The following is a 17,939-nucleotide window of genomic DNA, read 5'->3' as shown; positions in this document are numbered from 1 at the left end:
AAATGGCGTTTCTCAGATGCCTTTCGTTTTGGCCAATTGCCTTTCAGCGAAATCTCCACTCTTTTGAACTATTTGAGAATACACAGACAATTTTTAGGCTGGAATAGATGAATTCATAGATGAAACATAGATGAATTCGTTTATCGTTATTAATATGTCTGCGAAATTTGACACTGTGGAGCAGTAGATAGTAAAACTTATAATCTATACGGACTTGTATCTGCCAAGAGAAACTATAAATTTGCTGACAGACTAAATTTTCTGCCCCCACAAACCCTTTGGTTACGCCCCTGGTGCAATTGCAGGCTAACACGGGGCACCGGTTTAGGAAACGATGCAATAACATCGACAATTTAATCTCACATAAAGAAGATCCCTTCTCAGATTCTTACTGAGGAGATGACCTTTTATCGGGCTGTTAGTTGCATCATTCCTGTTTATGATCCCTGATATTGGAGACATGTTCAGAAATATGGGCCTTAATGACCATCTCGTCTTCTTTAGCATTTTTTGCATAACAGTTTCTCATGCTTTGGCATTCAGGTGGCTTTAAGGATATGAAATGAAGGTTGTTGTTATAAATAGTGTAAAAAGATAATTTTCCCCTGTGTATCAAATACGTTTGAAATCACGTTTTGTCAAACATGGGCAAAAGAGTAGAAAGGTTGGCAAAGGGCATCAAATTATAAAAGAGTCCTTGTTTTTTGTCCCATTGTACCAATTCCACGTTTCTACAAAAACAACGAGAGACAAAACATTATGCTTAGGGACTTAGAAACAAAGGCCTAGCGATCACATTAACCTTAACAGTCACTTTTACAGCAACTACTTTGCAACGAGACTTATGATTTTGCTTTCATCAATTTTGATTAATTGTCTCAGCAATAAAAATGTACGATGAGATAGTCGATATGGATCGGTTTTACTCACTCTATACTAACGTTTTCTGTAGTTGAATATAATTTACAATAAAAATTGGTTTTTTATGAATCCTTTTGCTGGAATGATGACCATCAACATCATCAAAACATGCTTAATGTAGTTCGCGAATCCTCTTTCTCAAATAGGTTTCAAAGGAATGAAAAAAGATTCAGTGGTATTTCCCGATGACGTCACAAATGAACTACACTGGTATATACAGGAGGGCCAAAATAGGCTGCACGTTAGCATCAGACTGACATGGGGTTTAAAGCAGAGATTTTCTAAACGAAATGAACACCAAATACTAACCGGAGGGAACGTATAATTAATGACCTATAAGAATGAAGGCTTCTGGGTATTAGAATGCATATGAAACCTTACTTCCAAAAATTAGGTTGACAAAATCCATGTCGAGTCTATAAATTTGGGCACAAACTGATGGATGAGTCTCATTGCTCTATCCTGAGGGTACGGAACCTGATTCAATCTAGCGATGTCCTTCATTTCAGAACAATCGTCAGATGCTCGCATTAGGCGTGAAACTCGTAGTTGCAACTAATAACCGTCCGGTTCTACACACCAAAGTGAAACTATAACATGCATCCATCTCAAAGAGAAATGTCTATATATGTGCACATGTCATGTAGGGAAACTTGCTTTAGCTTAGACAGTCTAACAGGATTACATTCTACAAATTTGCAGTAGTCAAGTTGTTTACATGAAAGTTTGAAGGTTTTCTTTATTAACGATATTTTCCCTTTATACATTTTAAGTTGCTCTACTTACCGTACTGTTGATTTCAAGAATGCTATCAGACTTTTGTCCTGTGGAATCGGAATCGTTAGATGTTGACAAAGAGTTGCTTGGTAGTAAAGGACCAATTGCTGCTTTCGTATTTCTTCTAATGGATAGCTCCGTTTGGTCGATTCTTAATGCCGTTTGGCGCCTTTTGGTGAGCCGGTCATTGAATATAAATGAAAGTTCGTCGATGTCTTCACACTGGAACTTGGTGCTAAAGAGCAAGACTGTCTTCAGGCGAGTGTACTGTTGATTGAAAACAACAGAAATTGTTAAGAGGGTTCATCTCGCAGCCAAGGCAGTTGCTTGCTATTTTGCTCAAGGGAAGGGGGGGGGGGGGGGGTGCTCTGATCCAATTTGCCGACAAATTGAGTGAGCCATCCTTCATTTCCCGACAAGTTTGTAAATTTTACGACGGAGCATGGAAAATTTGATGGCAAAAAACTCCTCGTTATTACAATAAAAATTTTTCAAAGGGGGTGTCACAGCCCACACTACGCACACAAACACACCCATAAAGACAATTTTTACTTTAAATTCTCCAGTTTAAAAGATGGTTTAAATAAAGGTTTAATATCGTATGTTTTATTGTTGGTTGGTGTTCTCCCTTGCCTTTTATACCTTTATTCCATAGAGGGATTCGCCTCGGTATTATTCTAGATTTTCCCGCCGTCCCCCATTTTTTCCAACCCTGTCTATTTAGAACCCCGTCTTAGATTTCAAGCCATCATTTACGGGGTAAAGCTTGTAGTTTCTGAACCTTACAGATAATAGCAGGGGTCGCATTCTTCCAAATATTGTGATTTGTTTTCGATTTCTTCAGTGATACTATAGTCAGAAGCAACTGTTAGTGTGTTTGATGGTGGATAAATGAATCAATCTACACGACCGTCGGTGCGTGGGATTTAGGGGTGTAACACCCTCTTGCAAAAAAATTTCACTGTAATAATTCTCTTGCAAAAAAATTTCACCGACGGCCTTGTCAATCTAAATTGTTATACTTACTATATACTATATACAATATTCTAGCTTACTATATACAATATCATAAGTACAAAGTAAACTAATCCAAGTCGATAAAACAAAATTATCTTATTCAAATACTCACGTCCTCCATTGTAAGACCAATAGACTTCTGTCCAACCCGACGACTGTTGGTCGTATTTGTTCGACCGATGGGTATTTTCTGCACCCAGAAGTCATCATACCAAAACTTAAGCAGTGGATCAAACGCAATGCATTTTTCAGTGACGTCATCTTTTAAGTCCATTTCTAACAATTTATTCATGTAATGATGATTCAGGCAATGCCATGACGGAACGTGGTATAGGTTTCCTAAAACAAAAATCCATTTTTAATAACGTCAGAGGCATGAAGGATAGAATGGGGTTCTTTGCAACTTCTTCAGCATTAAATAAGTAAAACATCAAATGAGAAAGCTACGAAATACAAGAGCCAGCCTGTAACAAAAACAACTAATCTACTGTTTTTTCCAACTTCATATTAGACGATAGTAGATTGATAAGGTTGACCTTAGTTGTGCATTTTGATATGCAAAGAGAAAAATATCAATAAGATTAGAGCTTAAGGGTATTGTCCAGCAGAAGGAGAAACGCTTTTCTGGTGCCAGCCTATGTACAATCTCTACCAAAACCCCTTGAAACACCTACATATTTTGCTAAATTTTTGCTTTTTTCGTATATTTCCCGTGTTTCTAATAGACTAAACCTCCTCCCCCCTTAAACAATGTTGCTTACAATGCAGTATATCACAGCGATCGGTAGAAAGAGGTTTGCCATAAAAGTATGTCTTAACTTTGCTGTGAGACAACATTGTTTGTAGGGGGAAGGGGAACAGATGGATGCAAACGTTGAAAATATCACAAGTGCTCCAAGAGTTTTGGCAGTGATTGTAGCATAGTTTTCGCCACATATAATGCAGTTTGCTAATTGACGCCTGATACCTGAAATCTTGCAAGAGCAAAAGAGCATCAGAGTTGATCAGGGACTTGATACGGATGTTCCGTGTTAACTGAATCGTAATGTACCAATACTTGCCTTTTTGTATGGAAGTATTGCGGAAGAAATTGAATCACTACAAACTTAAAATTCTCACCCTTAATAGCAATAAGCAAGTCAGCCCTGTCATTGGCAAAGCATATGCCTTCAACATCGTCATCAAAACACAGCTCTTTGATCAAGTTGTTCTGTAGATCCCAAATACGCACATGGCGATCCTTTCCGCTTGTTGCAATGATCGAAAGTGACTCACAGCAGCAAATCTGAAAAATGGAACTGATGGGTGAACAGAAAGCAACATAAAGCTCCCGTAACGTCTGCCAATGCAGCTCAATCCTTCAAATACGGTATATCTGGAAGATCTTCACAACAAGTACATGTAACTCTTTTCAACAACCAAACTTTTCGTTGCTTGAATATTTGGCAACAAGGAAGTCTTAAATAGTCATGCTAAATCTGAATAAAGGGAGACTTGACAGGTGGCTTATTTCTTAATCCTTTACGTTTTTGGCATGAAATGGGGAGCTATAACCCCTGATTCCCCCTGCTCCATGGTGACTGCGACAAAGTTGTTATTGATATTGATATTGACATTGATATTGTAATTGTTATTTATATTGTTATTGATATTGATATTAACATTGACATTGTTATTGATATCGTTATTGATATTGATATTAACATTGATATTGTTATTGTTATTGATATTGATATTGTTATTGATATTAACATTGACATTGATATTGTTATTGTTATTGATATTGTTATTGATATTGATATTAACATTGATATTGTTATTGTTATTGTTATTGATATTGATATTGTTATTGATATTAACATTGACATTGATATTGTTATTGTTATTGATATTAACATTGACATTGATATTGATATTGTTATTGTTATTGATATTGTTATTGATATTAACATTGACATTGATATTGTTATTGTTATTGTTATTGATATTGATATTAACATTGACATTGTTATTGTTATTGATATTGATATTGATATTGATATTAACATTGACATTGTTATTGATATTGTTATTGTTATTGATATTGTTATTGATATTGTTAATGATATTAACATTAACATTGACATTGTTATTGTTATTGATATTGTTATTGATATTGATATTAACATTGATATTGTTATTGATATTGATATTGTTATTGATATTGATATTGTTATTGTTATTGATATTGTTATTGATATTGATATTGTTATTGATATTGTTATTGATATTGTTATTGTTATTGATATTAACATTGACATTGATATTGTTATTGTTATTGATATTAAGAAAATATACTTTAATTAATAATTAAGAAAAGAAATTAGACAGAAGAAAATATAGCTCACAGTCATGTGCAAATAGCACCAATGTACAGACAGGCAAGGGCGTCACTTGAGGGGGATATGGGGGAAGGGGGTGGTTCAAGAAAGTAGGACCTTTTCGCAGAGCAAAACTGATTTTTGCAGGGCAAATATTCTCTACCAACGGATCTGCTTTGTTGTCTTTCTTATGTAACTGTAACAAGATAGTAGGTTATGCTTGTAATTTGTCTACTCCAAAAATAAAATGATACAGACTACCAGTGACACGAAGTAGAAATTGCCAGCGTGATCTTGGGCTGGATGGAATAGATTTCTAAATTGATCCTGATTTCCTTTCACCTTAAGTGTTACACCCATTTCTATGATTACACTCTTGCTTGATATTTGTGTCTTATTTAAAACCATACTAAAAAGACAAGCCCCGTTTGCCAGAAAACTAAGACATTATAAACGGGGCTATTTGGGTAAAAGTATGATGGAATAGTATTGCATATTTGGGTCTAAATTTGCTTTGACTATAACCAGAAGCGTGACTTTAAGAAGGGAGCCGACTATATACGGTTTTTATATCTATTTTCTGTGGATGACATAAGGTGTATTTTATAAATTCCTGTAGGTTTTCAAGCTTGTGTTTGCCAGATAAAGATTATGATCGATAAATCTACAAAGATTATGATCGACTACGCCCCATTGGGCATTGCTCAAGATATGTTGTTCTATTGTTGTCATGAATATGTTGGCATAACAACTTACCGAATTTTATGTGTTAATGTTACGGTATTTTAGTGTTACGGGGACTGGGGCCAGTTCCCAACATTTCCAACTTTTGCCAGGGCAAATCTTTTTCTACTGGGCAAATATGCAGCAACCCCCCCCCCCCTTAACAAAAAGTATGAAGTGACGCCCCTGCAGTCAGGATAAACTATCGATAAAAGGAAACATTAAGACAATTTAAAATATATTGATGGCAATTTATAGACAACAACATCAATTTCGCGTACGATGTAAACACTTTATCAGAGAATACCTGGTTTATGTTTCCAGAATGCACATGTCTCGTCGAACTCGACAAAAAGTCGGCTTGGTTATATGTCATATAACTCTTCCCTTTGATTCTCTGCGGCAAACTTTGGATCGAAAGAGAAAACAATGAATAGTTAAACAATTGTAAATTCAACGTATACATGCATTTTAAATCTCCATCAATGTCTGATCCTTCCAGTTCACAAAGAAGTGTGCACTTCCTACATCCCCCGGTAAATCCGTCCCTGTATTCATTTGTAGATTGTTTTATTTTTTGTAATACCGCAGTTTTCATTTTGTGAAATAATACATTGCATCCCGCGATCTTGTTCTCTAATGGTGTAAAAAACATTAACGGTACACAAAGTACTTTTCGCAACTTACATGTGAAAAGCCACATGCTTCTTCGTAGAGACAATAAATACTTCATTGGCCAGAAGCAGCTCCATCGGATGATCGGTCATGCTAATTTGCAAAACGATGCGAAATTCTAGCTCATGTGGCTCCTCATTTTCTGCAATTTTGATTCTGACATTCCACACGTTGATGATATTGTCTGTGCCATAACTGACAATTTCAGCAGCTGTCTTAAAGCAGCCATCGCCAGAGTGCTTCCTAGACCTAATCATCGTTACACTTCCTTGGTGCCCTTTGACCGGAACAAAATGAAAATCTGAAAATTAAGAAAGTCGTTGTAGGCCAGATTTTTCATTAACCAAAGACTCCCGATAGTACTAATATTAAACAAATGACTCTATGTCAAAGCCAAAGCCTTGATGTACTCGATACTCAGTGGCGCATTTATCCATGTTTAGTAAAGCATGTTTAGTTTCATTACAAAAAATGCCGAGTGCAAGATGGACCTTTTCTTGTACTCTCCCTTCTTAACATAGGCGTACGGGGTTCGGGCAGCTGATTTTTTCGGGTAAAAATTGGGCAGGAGCCTTTTCCAAAGACAGAAAGTATCAGAAAACTACATTTTGAACATGTTTATAAATCTCTTGGATGAATAAAGTGGCCGCAATCGCGAGCGCTTTCAGTAATGGAATTATGTTGAAGAAAACTGTTGTGTGAAAACACAAAAAAGGGACACAAACATAGCCTGAACCCCAGTCCACAAATGTTGTCAAATTTATAAATGTGGCAGCATTTGTGGACTGGGGGACAGGCTACAAGAACAGCAATAGCGCAAATAGTGCTTGAGAGGATTGTCAAAGAAAAAAACGAAAGCGACTATTACGCTGTCAGTTGAGACTATAATATGTGAGCAAAGGCTGAGCAGTATTCTTAAACATTCTTAAAAGTTGGATGACTCTGAGTTTGAAAAGTCTAATGAACAATATTATTATAAAAAATGCTAAGGAATATAATGCTATGGATGAGTTGAATAACTTTGAAAATTGCCCACTTTGCCCTTTCAGCAAACTGATGCATCCGCTAAGATGGCCACCAAAGATAAGAGTTGTCAAGGGCAACCTTGGATCGTTGCTGAGTATTGTCGACTCCAGTGATTCCAGAGAGGAAACTTTTTGGTCAATGTTCTTTGCTTTCCACAGCTGTATCGTGCTACGTGTTAGATAGAAGGTGTTAGAAAAATGTATATGAATAAAGTTTGCAGGCACAACAAGTGAGAAGCGGAATATTGAGTCTGAGTAAAGACTCTACGAAGGAGACATGAAGAGAGATTAGTATAGGGGAGTCGCGACCGGGGGTTGTTGGGGGGGGGGGGTCGGGGGTGTCGGGGATTGGGGAGTGTCGCGGGTATCGGGGATTGGGGGTGTCGGGGGGGGGGGGTGTCGGGGGGGGGGTGTCGGGGGGGGGGGGTGTCAGGGGGGGGTGTCAGGGGGGGTGTCAGGGGGGTGTCGGGGTGTCGGGGGGTGTTGGGGGGGCTTGCCTCGCGACATCCCTGGATTAGTATATATCTTCCTCTTCTTTCTTCCATTTCTCCCTCTTCCATCGAGCCTCAATGCAGGTTAAAGACTGTGTGAGTTTAGTCTCAGAAAGGGTTCCCCACACCTTATTGTAGTAGTGTAAAGGACCAGTTACATGTAGACCTAATGACCCAATGATGACACACAAAACATCGACTGTAAATTGATGCTTACTGAAACCTTTTTGAATACCTGTTTGGGTTTGTCTCTGTCGAAAATACCATTATGTTACCATCATCTAACGCAGCATAGATCGTATCATTTCTTGGGTCATGCAAAACGTTTATCAGATGATGGCCTATAACTGGGAAAGTCATGCTTATGATGCTTCCATGTACAGGAGAAACAAGTCGAATTCCCCCATCCTTTCCTTGGTACACTATCCTTGACGGAATATCTTGACTGTAGACACGTGACAGCCGACAGGCCTGGGCACCAATATTCGAAAAGAGGCTATAGAACAGGTTAACCTCGCAGATGATGATTTCTTTATACGTCGTGTACATCAATGAAGTCGGACTCATAAGGTCAAAACTCAGTACAGGCTCTTGTAAGTTCAATCTATAGGCTTCTGTGAAGGTTTCAATATCCCAGATTCGGATGCTGTTGTCTGCTGCCAATGAAAATAGCAGTGCTGCATTACTGTGAACTGCCAGCTGGAGAAGCGACCTCGTATGCCCTGAAGATTCAAAATTAAGTGTTTTAGATTGCACTCCCCTTGGAAGGCAAAAACAAATGTAAGCACTGCTGTGAGCAGCACTACTGTAGTATATCAACGATATTATCAAATGATATCAAAATTTCAAATTTTAATACAGATTTTGTAAAAATCGAGAAATTCTGAATGAAGAATTAGGTCAATCGTGTATGCGACTGCAATTTATATGTACACATATCTCGAAATGTTTTGTTCAAAAGTAAAGCTCCCATTTGAAAGGAAGATCTCTGTCTAAACGGACCACTTGAATCATGGAGAACTCTCTTTGAAAAATAACTTCGGGTTTAAAAAGCAGTTGCCTAAAGGCAACATTCATAATTAGGGTTTAAAAATATATTGTTGGCAAGCGACGTGATTGGCTCCATGATTTTGAGCAGATTTACCTTGAAAACTTCCAAACAGCGGAAATCTTTGCATCGTCGTATTCCAAGCTTTGATCGTACCATCTTTTGAGCCTGGAATGTAGATTAAATACGTTAGTCTAGCCCTAATAAAAATACTTTTCCAGCAAGAAACATTGATAATTAAAAAATTCTGCATGTGTGTCACATCGGGGTCAAAATGATGGGTTCCATATGCTTCTATTTTGAAAAAGACTTTGAAAATAGCGAACATTTTAAGACATACTGACGCCTCTCAGAGCATAGTCAATAGAAGATTTTTCCATTGACTATGCTCAGAGTAAAAATCTTCAGATTAGGCTCCAGAAAATATAAACCCAGTTCTGGACCGAGACAGGAAAATAAAAAACGCGAGCAAATGACAGGTATTGTTAGGGTTACCCCATCAGTGCCGCGTGTCTATTAAATCCTCCAATAAGCCCCCGTCGGCTTATTTTGCAAACAAAAATTTGGTAGTTTGGGCTTATTTGAGCGGGGGTAGGCTTTTTTGAAGGTGGGAGCTTTTTCGATGACTTCAGGCATAGAAAATATTACCGCTAGATTCCAATAGTGATAAAAACTTCTTCTGGCTATACAACTGTGGTTCCATCGTTTCTATGTAGATGACTTCTTGAAAGGCCAGATCGCACGAGGAAAGGACTCTGCCATTTAACGAAATATGTCGGCATTGTATTTGTTGGCACAATCTACGTTTTCTAATAAAGGCTGTTTGATTGAAGAATCGCATGTTTTTGGTATTGTTTTTGATCTGCACAATCAAAATCGAGGAGGCCAAACAGTCGATAAAGTCGCATGCTTCGCTCTTTAATTATTTCGTTTTTAGTGTTTATGGAAACAAGACGAGGAAAAATTAATAGGTCGAGCACTAAATCTGGAGCTTGCATTGGGTACTCAAAAAAACAAAGACTGACTTACAGCAGGGAAATGATGCTTCCATAGATGCAATTCTGTTATAGATTTACCTGTTATAATATAGTTCCTGCATGGATATGTAATTGCACATGATATAGACTGGGAGTGGCGATTCTTTAGCACTCTTTTGCAATGCAGCTCGTTCACGCTGCCTCCAGATATGAAAAACACTGCTTGTTGGCCTACAGCAAGAAGTTCCATGCTCTTGTTATCTACACGTAACTGGAAAACCCAAGGTTTATCATTATTTATCACTGGAAGTTTCAGTTCCTTGATTGCAATTGGAGGATCATGTAGATACTGGCCTAGTTTGAATACCTGAAGGAAGCCTACTCCACTAGTGATAATTGCATCAAAGCACTCGCAGTAGATCATGTCAAGGACGGTATAGCCAAGCTCTTTCGTTGCATTCACGTTGAATTGACTTCCATATGTCCTCATTGTCATATCTGAGCATGCGGCAATGTAAAGAAAGTATTGGGGCATGTAGAGAAGACGCAGTATCTGAAATGCAGTGAAACGATTGCATCAGTTGAAAACCAGCGATAAAAATTAAAGAGGTGATTTGCGCATTTTGCTGAAAATTGTTAGATTGATGTAAAAAAGATCATTAGGCAACTTGAAAAGAAATAACAACATATCAAATTCCAATATTATGATGAACAATGGTACTTCGGACTATTATATTATGGTCTAAGCTGAGGAAAGGTGCAAGGTGCAAGGTGCAAGGTGCAAGGTGCAAGGTGCAAGGTGCAAGGAGCAAGGTGTAAAGAGTCAGAAGCAACAAGCAAGAAGCAGCGAGCAAGAACCAACAAGCAAAAAGCAAGGAGAAAAACGCAAGGAGAAAGTAGCAAGGTGTAAGGAGAGAAAAGCAAAGAGAAAGGTGCAGGGAGAAAGCAGATAGGTGTAAGGAGCAAGGAGTTACGAGTAACGAGAAAGAAGCAAGCAGAGAGGTACAAGGAGAAAGGTGCAAGAAGCAAAATGTAAGGAGAAGGGTGTAAAGAGCAAGGAGTAAGGAGTAAGGAGCAAGGAGCAAGGAGCAAGGAGCAAGGAGCAAGGTGCAAGGAGCAAGGAGCAAGGAGCAAGGAGCAAGGAGAAAGGAGCAAGGTGTAAGGAGCAAAATGCAAGGAGGAAGGTGTAAAGAGCAAGGAGGAAAGCTGCGTTAAAAAGATGAAATTCAAGCTTATAGTGATGACATGAAAAGAGGCCTTTTTTGGTCTCAGACTGCCAGTAACTGCATCTTTATGAGCTCGTTTTTTCCACAGATAAATATCAAAATGAGCCTGGGTTACCCATAAGAAATACAGAATTATCTAACACCCATCTATATCAAGTGGAGCCTATATCTCCTGTTCTAGCAAATATAAAGTTTCAGGTTTAAGAATAAGTCGACCCTTCAAGTCAGATACAGGTTATAACGAATTCAAGTAAGGAATGGTTCAAGAATGGTTCAAGTAACAAAAGCTGATAACCTGAGCACACATATTTTAAAAGGAAGTATGCATGAAAGAGATCAAAATGAAAACCGTTTATTGAAGGGCATCATGGAGTGGACACGAGAAGTTCAGATGGATTGCACAATAGCCGTCAGTAACAGGTTAGTTCTTTACAGACAGTTTCGTCTGTGACGCAAACCAGGGACGTATGTGAACAGTATAGTAACATAATGGAAAATAAACTGTTACACTGGTAGCTAAAATCCTTGCAAAAATTGTATTGTTTCTCCATTGAAATGTTAATCAACAATATCATGCATGATTATCAGTGAAAATCTTACTAGGACTGGACACAAGAGGAAGGGGGAAGAAAATAGCACCACATTGATGACTTGGATAGGTATTTAAATCCTGACATTTTAAGCATTTGAATGATACTATTGTTGTATTCCAACTACTTTTTAGCAAGGTTTCTATGTTCAACCCTATTTCAACATATTCTCAAGGAGAGAAGGCCTTGAACTTTCGAAGAAGAAAAATCAGTCGAAACGGACAAGGCCTTTGGGAAAGTTCCGTTTGTCGGCTCGGTGGCACATGACGTTGCCAAAGACTTCTTATCGACGTTATCAATGTATCAAAGGAATCATATTTTATCAAATGTACCGTAATTTCAAGAGTTGTAGCAGGTACCACTTTCCGAGCTTTATAACAATCGCCATCTAAAGTCCACACCGAGACTTTGTTACAAACACCAGCTCCATAGTGGACGATGATGTTGTGGGCACCAGGCAATGTCGAATGCAAGCACAGACGTATTTGCTTGGGTATTGTAACCTTGCATCTTTCTTGGATTCCATAGGGTACGATGATAGAGCACTGGTCGTTGTCAGCGTGAACCAGATTTCGAAGTTTGCATTTAAAGCTCACCGAGTCGTCTATCTTAGGTTTGTAAAATATATCTGGCATGTTTCCTTAACGAAAAAGGTTCAGTTGCCAACAGAAAACTAATTTCGTAAAATTAACGCTGATCTCAATTCTTATTTTGCTCAAACCTTAAACACTTCAAATACTATCTAACGTCAAATTGCCTTGAAAAACGAGGTCTTGATTCATCGTTGAATTGAATTGAAAATGTGATTGCAATCTTCTATAGAAAAACAAACCCCTCCAGACAACTTAAATAGGAATTTACAAAAGGACGGCTCTAGGGTCATCAGGGGTATGTTGTTTCTTGCGATCATTCCCATAAAAATGAAGACAAAAACAAGAAGTCTCAATAACTCGTGAGTGTTTGTAACATATCATAATATCAAAACTAAAGAACAACAAATGATAAAACAAACAGAACAAAACGTTTCTTTTTCAGTTTTATGCAAGTTGTGGGAAAAGTTGCTCCTTTCTTTTTATTGACAACTCTTGAGTGTAATTGCTGATCTGTGACTCAAAAGCTACCTGGAAACTGACTCTTTTATAAGATTGGTTGAAGTCCATTTATGTTAGAGAAAAAAGTGACGAGAAACCTGTCCCTGCAAGATCTGATCGAGCAGGTATACAAACTAGGCTCATAAGCGAAAAGCCTCTACCAGGCTCTGTAGACTGCAAGAAAGTTATTTTTCTTGTATATCAGCATTCCCTGAATCAGATTTTCAAAGGACTTTCGAGCATTTTTTTTTTGAGAATGAGATACATGATATCTGAATGCCGCTGAATCTCTAGCATTAATAAATGCTCTCTTTCAGTCAAGGAGAAAGCAAGCGACACCCAATGGGCACCTCAGTCAGAGACAACTTTGGAAAAACTGAAGGGCTCCTGCTGTATTGTTCCATAGCGTCAAGTCGAGGATAGGGAGTGGGGTCCCGCATCGCCTTATTTCCCCCACTTGCCGCTCTGGAGCTGCGGCTCCAGAAAACATATCTTCTGTGCAGGATAACAACATGGCGACAATGCAATCGCGAAATTTCGTCTTAGGATGTAGGCTTAGGGGATTTATTCTGAAAAGGGGCTTAGTCTCATCTGCTAGGAAAGTTAGAGTTATTTGGGACGCAGATGCAATTGTCAGTCGGAATCTCAAATCCGAAGATTCTTATGTAAGTTGTTTCACTGCAAAGTTGCGCAGAATGATTACTGCAAAAATAAACTTTACTAGGGTTTATGTATCTAGAGATGATAAAAGTTCAAATTATTACGTTTTGTTATGTTTCAGGCCATTAATTTTACTTATCCTTGTATCTCTCCTCAATACTTAGGTTCCCTTGGACCTTTCTCCCACAGAAAGAAATCATAAAGACAAATCTGACGGCAGTTTCAGCGACAGTAAGAGACATCTAATTCATTCACTAGCCTTTTTAACTTGTCTAAACGCAATGTCGGATGATGGAGACAGAGACGAAGAGACAATTGTTTCTATAGCAGATTCTTATTACGAAAAGAATGAAACACAACAGCTTTATTCATATTTGTTGAAAGAGAAGAACAGAAAGAATGCAGAAATTCTTTGGAGGTTTGCCCGTGCAGCAAGAGATTATTCGCAGTTATCAAGTACAGCAAAGGACGAGAAAAGAAAATTGATATATGAAGGATTTTCTGCAGCAGAAGAGGCAGTTTCCTTAGATGAAAAGTCATTCGGAAGCCATAAAGTAATTCTTCTTTCATATCTTTGCTAAAGGCCCCACCAGCATAGCAACACTTCTTTATAATTCTAACTGTCCTGTTTTGTATTTGTATTGTATTTGTATCTACTTAGCATCTGAAGGTAATTTTTTAGGACACTGAGAAGCTTATGCTTCTCAGTCAGTGTCCTTGTCCTTTATCAATGTGACAACACCTTGTGATTCCTACGCCTGGAATTACAGAGAGCTGGCAACTCTCCTCACACTGGGTGAAAGTTTAGTCATGCCAGGGACTCAAACCAAAGACCCTTGGGTCTGTAGTCAGCGCCTCTAACAACTGAGCCATGTTTAGAAAATTAAGCATTGGTACATCTCAGAATTTAAATATAATAACAAAAGCCTGCATGAAAAGACTGTTTAACTGCTACCTACCTCTGGCCAAAAATATATAAGTAGATGAACACATTTTTCCAGCAGGCCTTGTTGAGTGCCATTCAATGGTCTTGTCTAAGCCAGTTTTTGTGCAGTCAACTTTGGAATGCCTTGAGGCACTTTCTATGAAAAATCATATGATGCAATACTAAAATTAAAACTTCAAAGCCCACCAGTCTCCACCCTTAACTATAAAAAATTATTATCAGCATTACTCAATTAACTCAAATGAATAATATCAACATTAATGATTGGCAAACAAAGTCTCCTTCACAGCTAGATTGATTGCAAAATAATGCCTGGAAATCACAAAGAGCTTGGAATTCTCCCCACTCTAAGTGGAAGTTTGGTCGTATCATTAGCTCAAACAACAGATCCCTGGGTCTCTAGGCTAAATAGACCTTTTTAGCCTTAGACCCAAATAATTTCCTTTTTTAATTGTGAGTTAGGATGCTTGTTATGTATAAGTAAACTTCTCTTGAAATCTTGAAATCTATCTTCTTTTTTCCATTAGTGGTATGGTATTATGCTTAGTGAAATTGGAGACTATGAAGGAACAAAAAGGAAGATAGAAAATTCTTACAAAATAAGAGATCATTTCCTGGTAAGATTATTGCTTGAAATAGCACAAATGCAAGTTTGATTCTCAAACCCATGCCTTTCACGTTATTTGTTTGCAAAAAAATAATGGCCTTGCTATCAAAAGTCAGTGGTGCAGTGCTATCAAAAGAACAAGGAGGGCTCTTGCACAAAATATTACGAAAAACAATAAGCAAATAGAAATTTGCCAATTTTAAGCAGCCCCCTGAGCCTCCTAGCACTACACATCTGGCCTTATTCTACTTAATGTTGCTAAAAAATTTAAAATTGCAAAGCCAGATTCCATATGTTGAATGTGACAGTAATTAGCAATGGAAGCAGTTTATATGGTACTTTCTGATTCTCTGTTAACCCCTATCTTCTATTACAGAAAGCAATCGAGTTGAACCCTTCAGATGCAACTTCACATTACTTACTAGGAGTATGGTAAGGTCTGTTCAAATTTATAAAAGTTAAAATATAATTCAGGTATTCCATAAAATGACTTACTTTGGCATCTGATTAGAATGTACTCCTTCAAGGAACAGTATTTGAGGGTAATTCTTACTGTAAAAGCTCTATTAAGCCCCCTCTTTTAAGTTGTATCTCTTTTAAGCCCCCCCCCCCTCTTTAGCCCCTTATGCCAAAGAAAGAAAACATGCACATTTAGTGGGTCTGTTGGTGAGCCTAAAGGTGCCTAAAGGTTTGAGAGGTTTTAACGACGCCGTAAAAGAAACCCAAAAAGCAATGCTATACCGAAAATTTCATTTTATCATCAGCATTTTTTTAGTTTTGAATTTGATAGTAAATTCTGCTCTCAGGTTTTTCACCTTTGCTGATCTGCCTTGGTATCAAAGAAAACTAGCAGCAACAATTTTCGCATCCCCGCCATCATGTACTTATGAAGAGGTATGTGCATCACATCCTTAAACTCCTGCAAAATGAAAACAAACAGCTTTCAAATGATTACTCATTATAATGAAAATTATAATGAAAAGGCTTCTCAGAAATGATTACCATAAAAACGAAAATTTAAAGAATCTCAGCTCTTAATATTTGCCTTTAGATGTAAATACTGTTCTGTCAAAGTTGGAACCATCTTGAGTATAAGGTCTTTTGGAACTATCAGTTTTAGCTACTGCTTATTTCATAAGAGATTAACCAGAATTCTGATTTTAACTGTAGCTTTTTAGAAAATCAACTCTTTGCTCCTAATAATTGCTATATATTTTTTCTAGGCAAAAAGCCATTTCATACATGCAGAATCACGTATAGTTGTTATTTTTTATTTTTAATGTTCTTTACATCATTCTTTGCAAAACATCAACATTCATGATAGAATGAAACCTCAACCATAGGACAATATATTAATAATTAGAATTAGACAAGTCAATAGCAAGCACTGTAAAACTTTTTCATTTTGATTTACAAAATCAATACAACACTTAATCATTTTATTGCAACAAAAATCATGATATTACACACTATTATATATTATTTCTATTTCCTTTGAAATATTAACCTATAAATATAGTGTTATTTGATGTTTAGCTTCTTACTTTTTTAATTCTTCTTCAGTTGATCCTGGTTTCTATACTGCCAATCAGCTGATGTTGGCAAAGGTTTGCATTAGGCTTGGGCAGAAAGAAGAGGCAAAGTCATGGCTTGATAAATTGCTCAAATTGCAAGCAAAAACTGAATCAGATAAAAAGGTAATCAAACTTTTTACGTATTTGATCCTTTTGAATTTTAACTGCTGTAAGCATGTTTGGTGGGTGTCTTGGTTGGATAGTAAAAGTCACCAAGCAAAAAGCACTTAAAATTCAATCAATATTGGTTTTAAGTAGCAGTTAGTGTGTAATATTTGGTGGTGGGAAATGAGCTACATACATGAAAGTTTATGGAGTTTTTCTATGTACGAAAAAAAAATGAAAGGACAAGAAGCTCCTTTTGAATAGATTGGCTGAAATGCTGATCACATCAAGACACGCAGCTAGTCTACATCCATTTGAATAACCAGCATCTTCTTATTTTGCATAAGGACTTTTATACTTTTTAAAATTTCTAAGAAAGCTTAGCTATAATGACATTACACCTGAATATTTCAAGTGTAATTTTGCTTTGCGTTATTTTATCATATTCATAACAAAGAAATACAAAGGAATAACTCAAATGAAATGTACATCTAAATTTTTTATGATCATGGTATTAAATATGTAGGTCATTTTTCAATTTATAACCATTTATACATTCTCCCTTTTCTTCTTCAGAATATGGAAGAAGGGGAAAGTTTAGCAAAAACACTGTGATTTTTGTGAGTTATTCTCCTGGTGATGCTATAGTTGTGATAAAATCCATGGCTTTGCAGGATTTTATGCGTAATGATTTAAAGTTTCATTGCTAAATATATTTGACAGGTTCAGTCATACAAGGAAATTTTTATGCCTCAAGGCAATCTTGTTTTGTGTTTCCGGAGCTGAAGCTGGTCTAAGTTATGTAACTTTTTAGTTTAATTATATCTGTAGAACGTCTTGCATTTTTGTCAGCACTGTTATGAAAAAATTAGGCTTCTTTCTGTCAACCAAGGACTTTCAGAGGGCCTATTCAAGGTTTATGGCTTGATGAAATCAACCATGATTTTAACCTTGTCTTACAAACTTTCTTTCTTTTGATATTACTGCCAAAATCAGTTATTTCTTTTGATAAGAATTTTAAATTGTTTTGTGTCTTAAATGTGGCTATGGATTTGAATAAATGTGTTTAACTTACTATAAAAAAATATGAACTGTGTGGCATAATTTTGAATGACTTCAGATTGCA

The 17,939-nt window shown here is 37.1% G+C and overlaps 2 protein-coding genes across 3 annotated transcripts in view; one reads left to right on the top strand and one right to left on the bottom strand.

Annotated features, from left to right (window-relative positions):
- The window catches only part of LOC135691027 (uncharacterized), a 27,390-nt gene extending 12,329 nt beyond the window's left edge, over positions 1 to 15,061 (bottom strand). For both annotated transcript variants that reach the window (XM_089116043.1, XM_089116044.1), the window contains exons 1-10: positions 14,541 to 15,061; positions 10,114 to 10,567; positions 9,134 to 9,205; positions 8,225 to 8,711; positions 7,510 to 7,667; positions 6,486 to 6,774; positions 6,106 to 6,205; positions 3,835 to 4,000; positions 2,828 to 3,054; positions 1,708 to 1,965 (exon numbers count right to left, since the gene is read on the bottom strand). In XM_089116043.1, coding sequence (XP_088972169.1) covers positions 1,708 to 1,965; positions 2,828 to 3,054; positions 3,835 to 4,000; positions 6,106 to 6,205; positions 6,486 to 6,774; positions 7,510 to 7,667; positions 8,225 to 8,711; positions 9,134 to 9,205; positions 10,114 to 10,549 — 2,193 coding nt within the window. In that variant the 5' untranslated portion in view covers positions 10,550 to 10,567; positions 14,541 to 15,061. The remainder of the gene's footprint in view (positions 1 to 1,707; positions 1,966 to 2,827; positions 3,055 to 3,834; positions 4,001 to 6,105; positions 6,206 to 6,485; positions 6,775 to 7,509; positions 7,668 to 8,224; positions 8,712 to 9,133; positions 9,206 to 10,113; positions 10,568 to 14,540) is intronic.
- Positions 13,401 to 17,939, top strand: LOC135691043 (regulator of microtubule dynamics protein 1). The gene is made up of 8 exons (XM_065208783.2): positions 13,401 to 13,586; positions 13,746 to 14,135; positions 15,055 to 15,144; positions 15,511 to 15,566; positions 15,941 to 16,028; positions 16,358 to 16,388; positions 16,698 to 16,831; positions 17,390 to 17,939. The coding sequence occupies exons 1-8, from the start codon at positions 13,434 to 13,436 to the stop codon at positions 17,426 to 17,428; spliced, it is 981 nt and encodes a 326-aa protein (XP_065064855.2). The 5' UTR covers positions 13,401 to 13,433; the 3' UTR covers positions 17,429 to 17,939.

The sequence above is a fragment of the Rhopilema esculentum genome, chromosome 4 (assembly GCF_057945365.1).
Source record: "Rhopilema esculentum isolate cy_ngs chromosome 4, ASM5794536v1, whole genome shotgun sequence".
Lineage (NCBI taxonomy): Eukaryota > Metazoa > Cnidaria > Scyphozoa > Rhizostomeae > Rhizostomatidae > Rhopilema > Rhopilema esculentum.
This window is presented reverse-complemented; position numbering and strand designations above follow the sequence as displayed.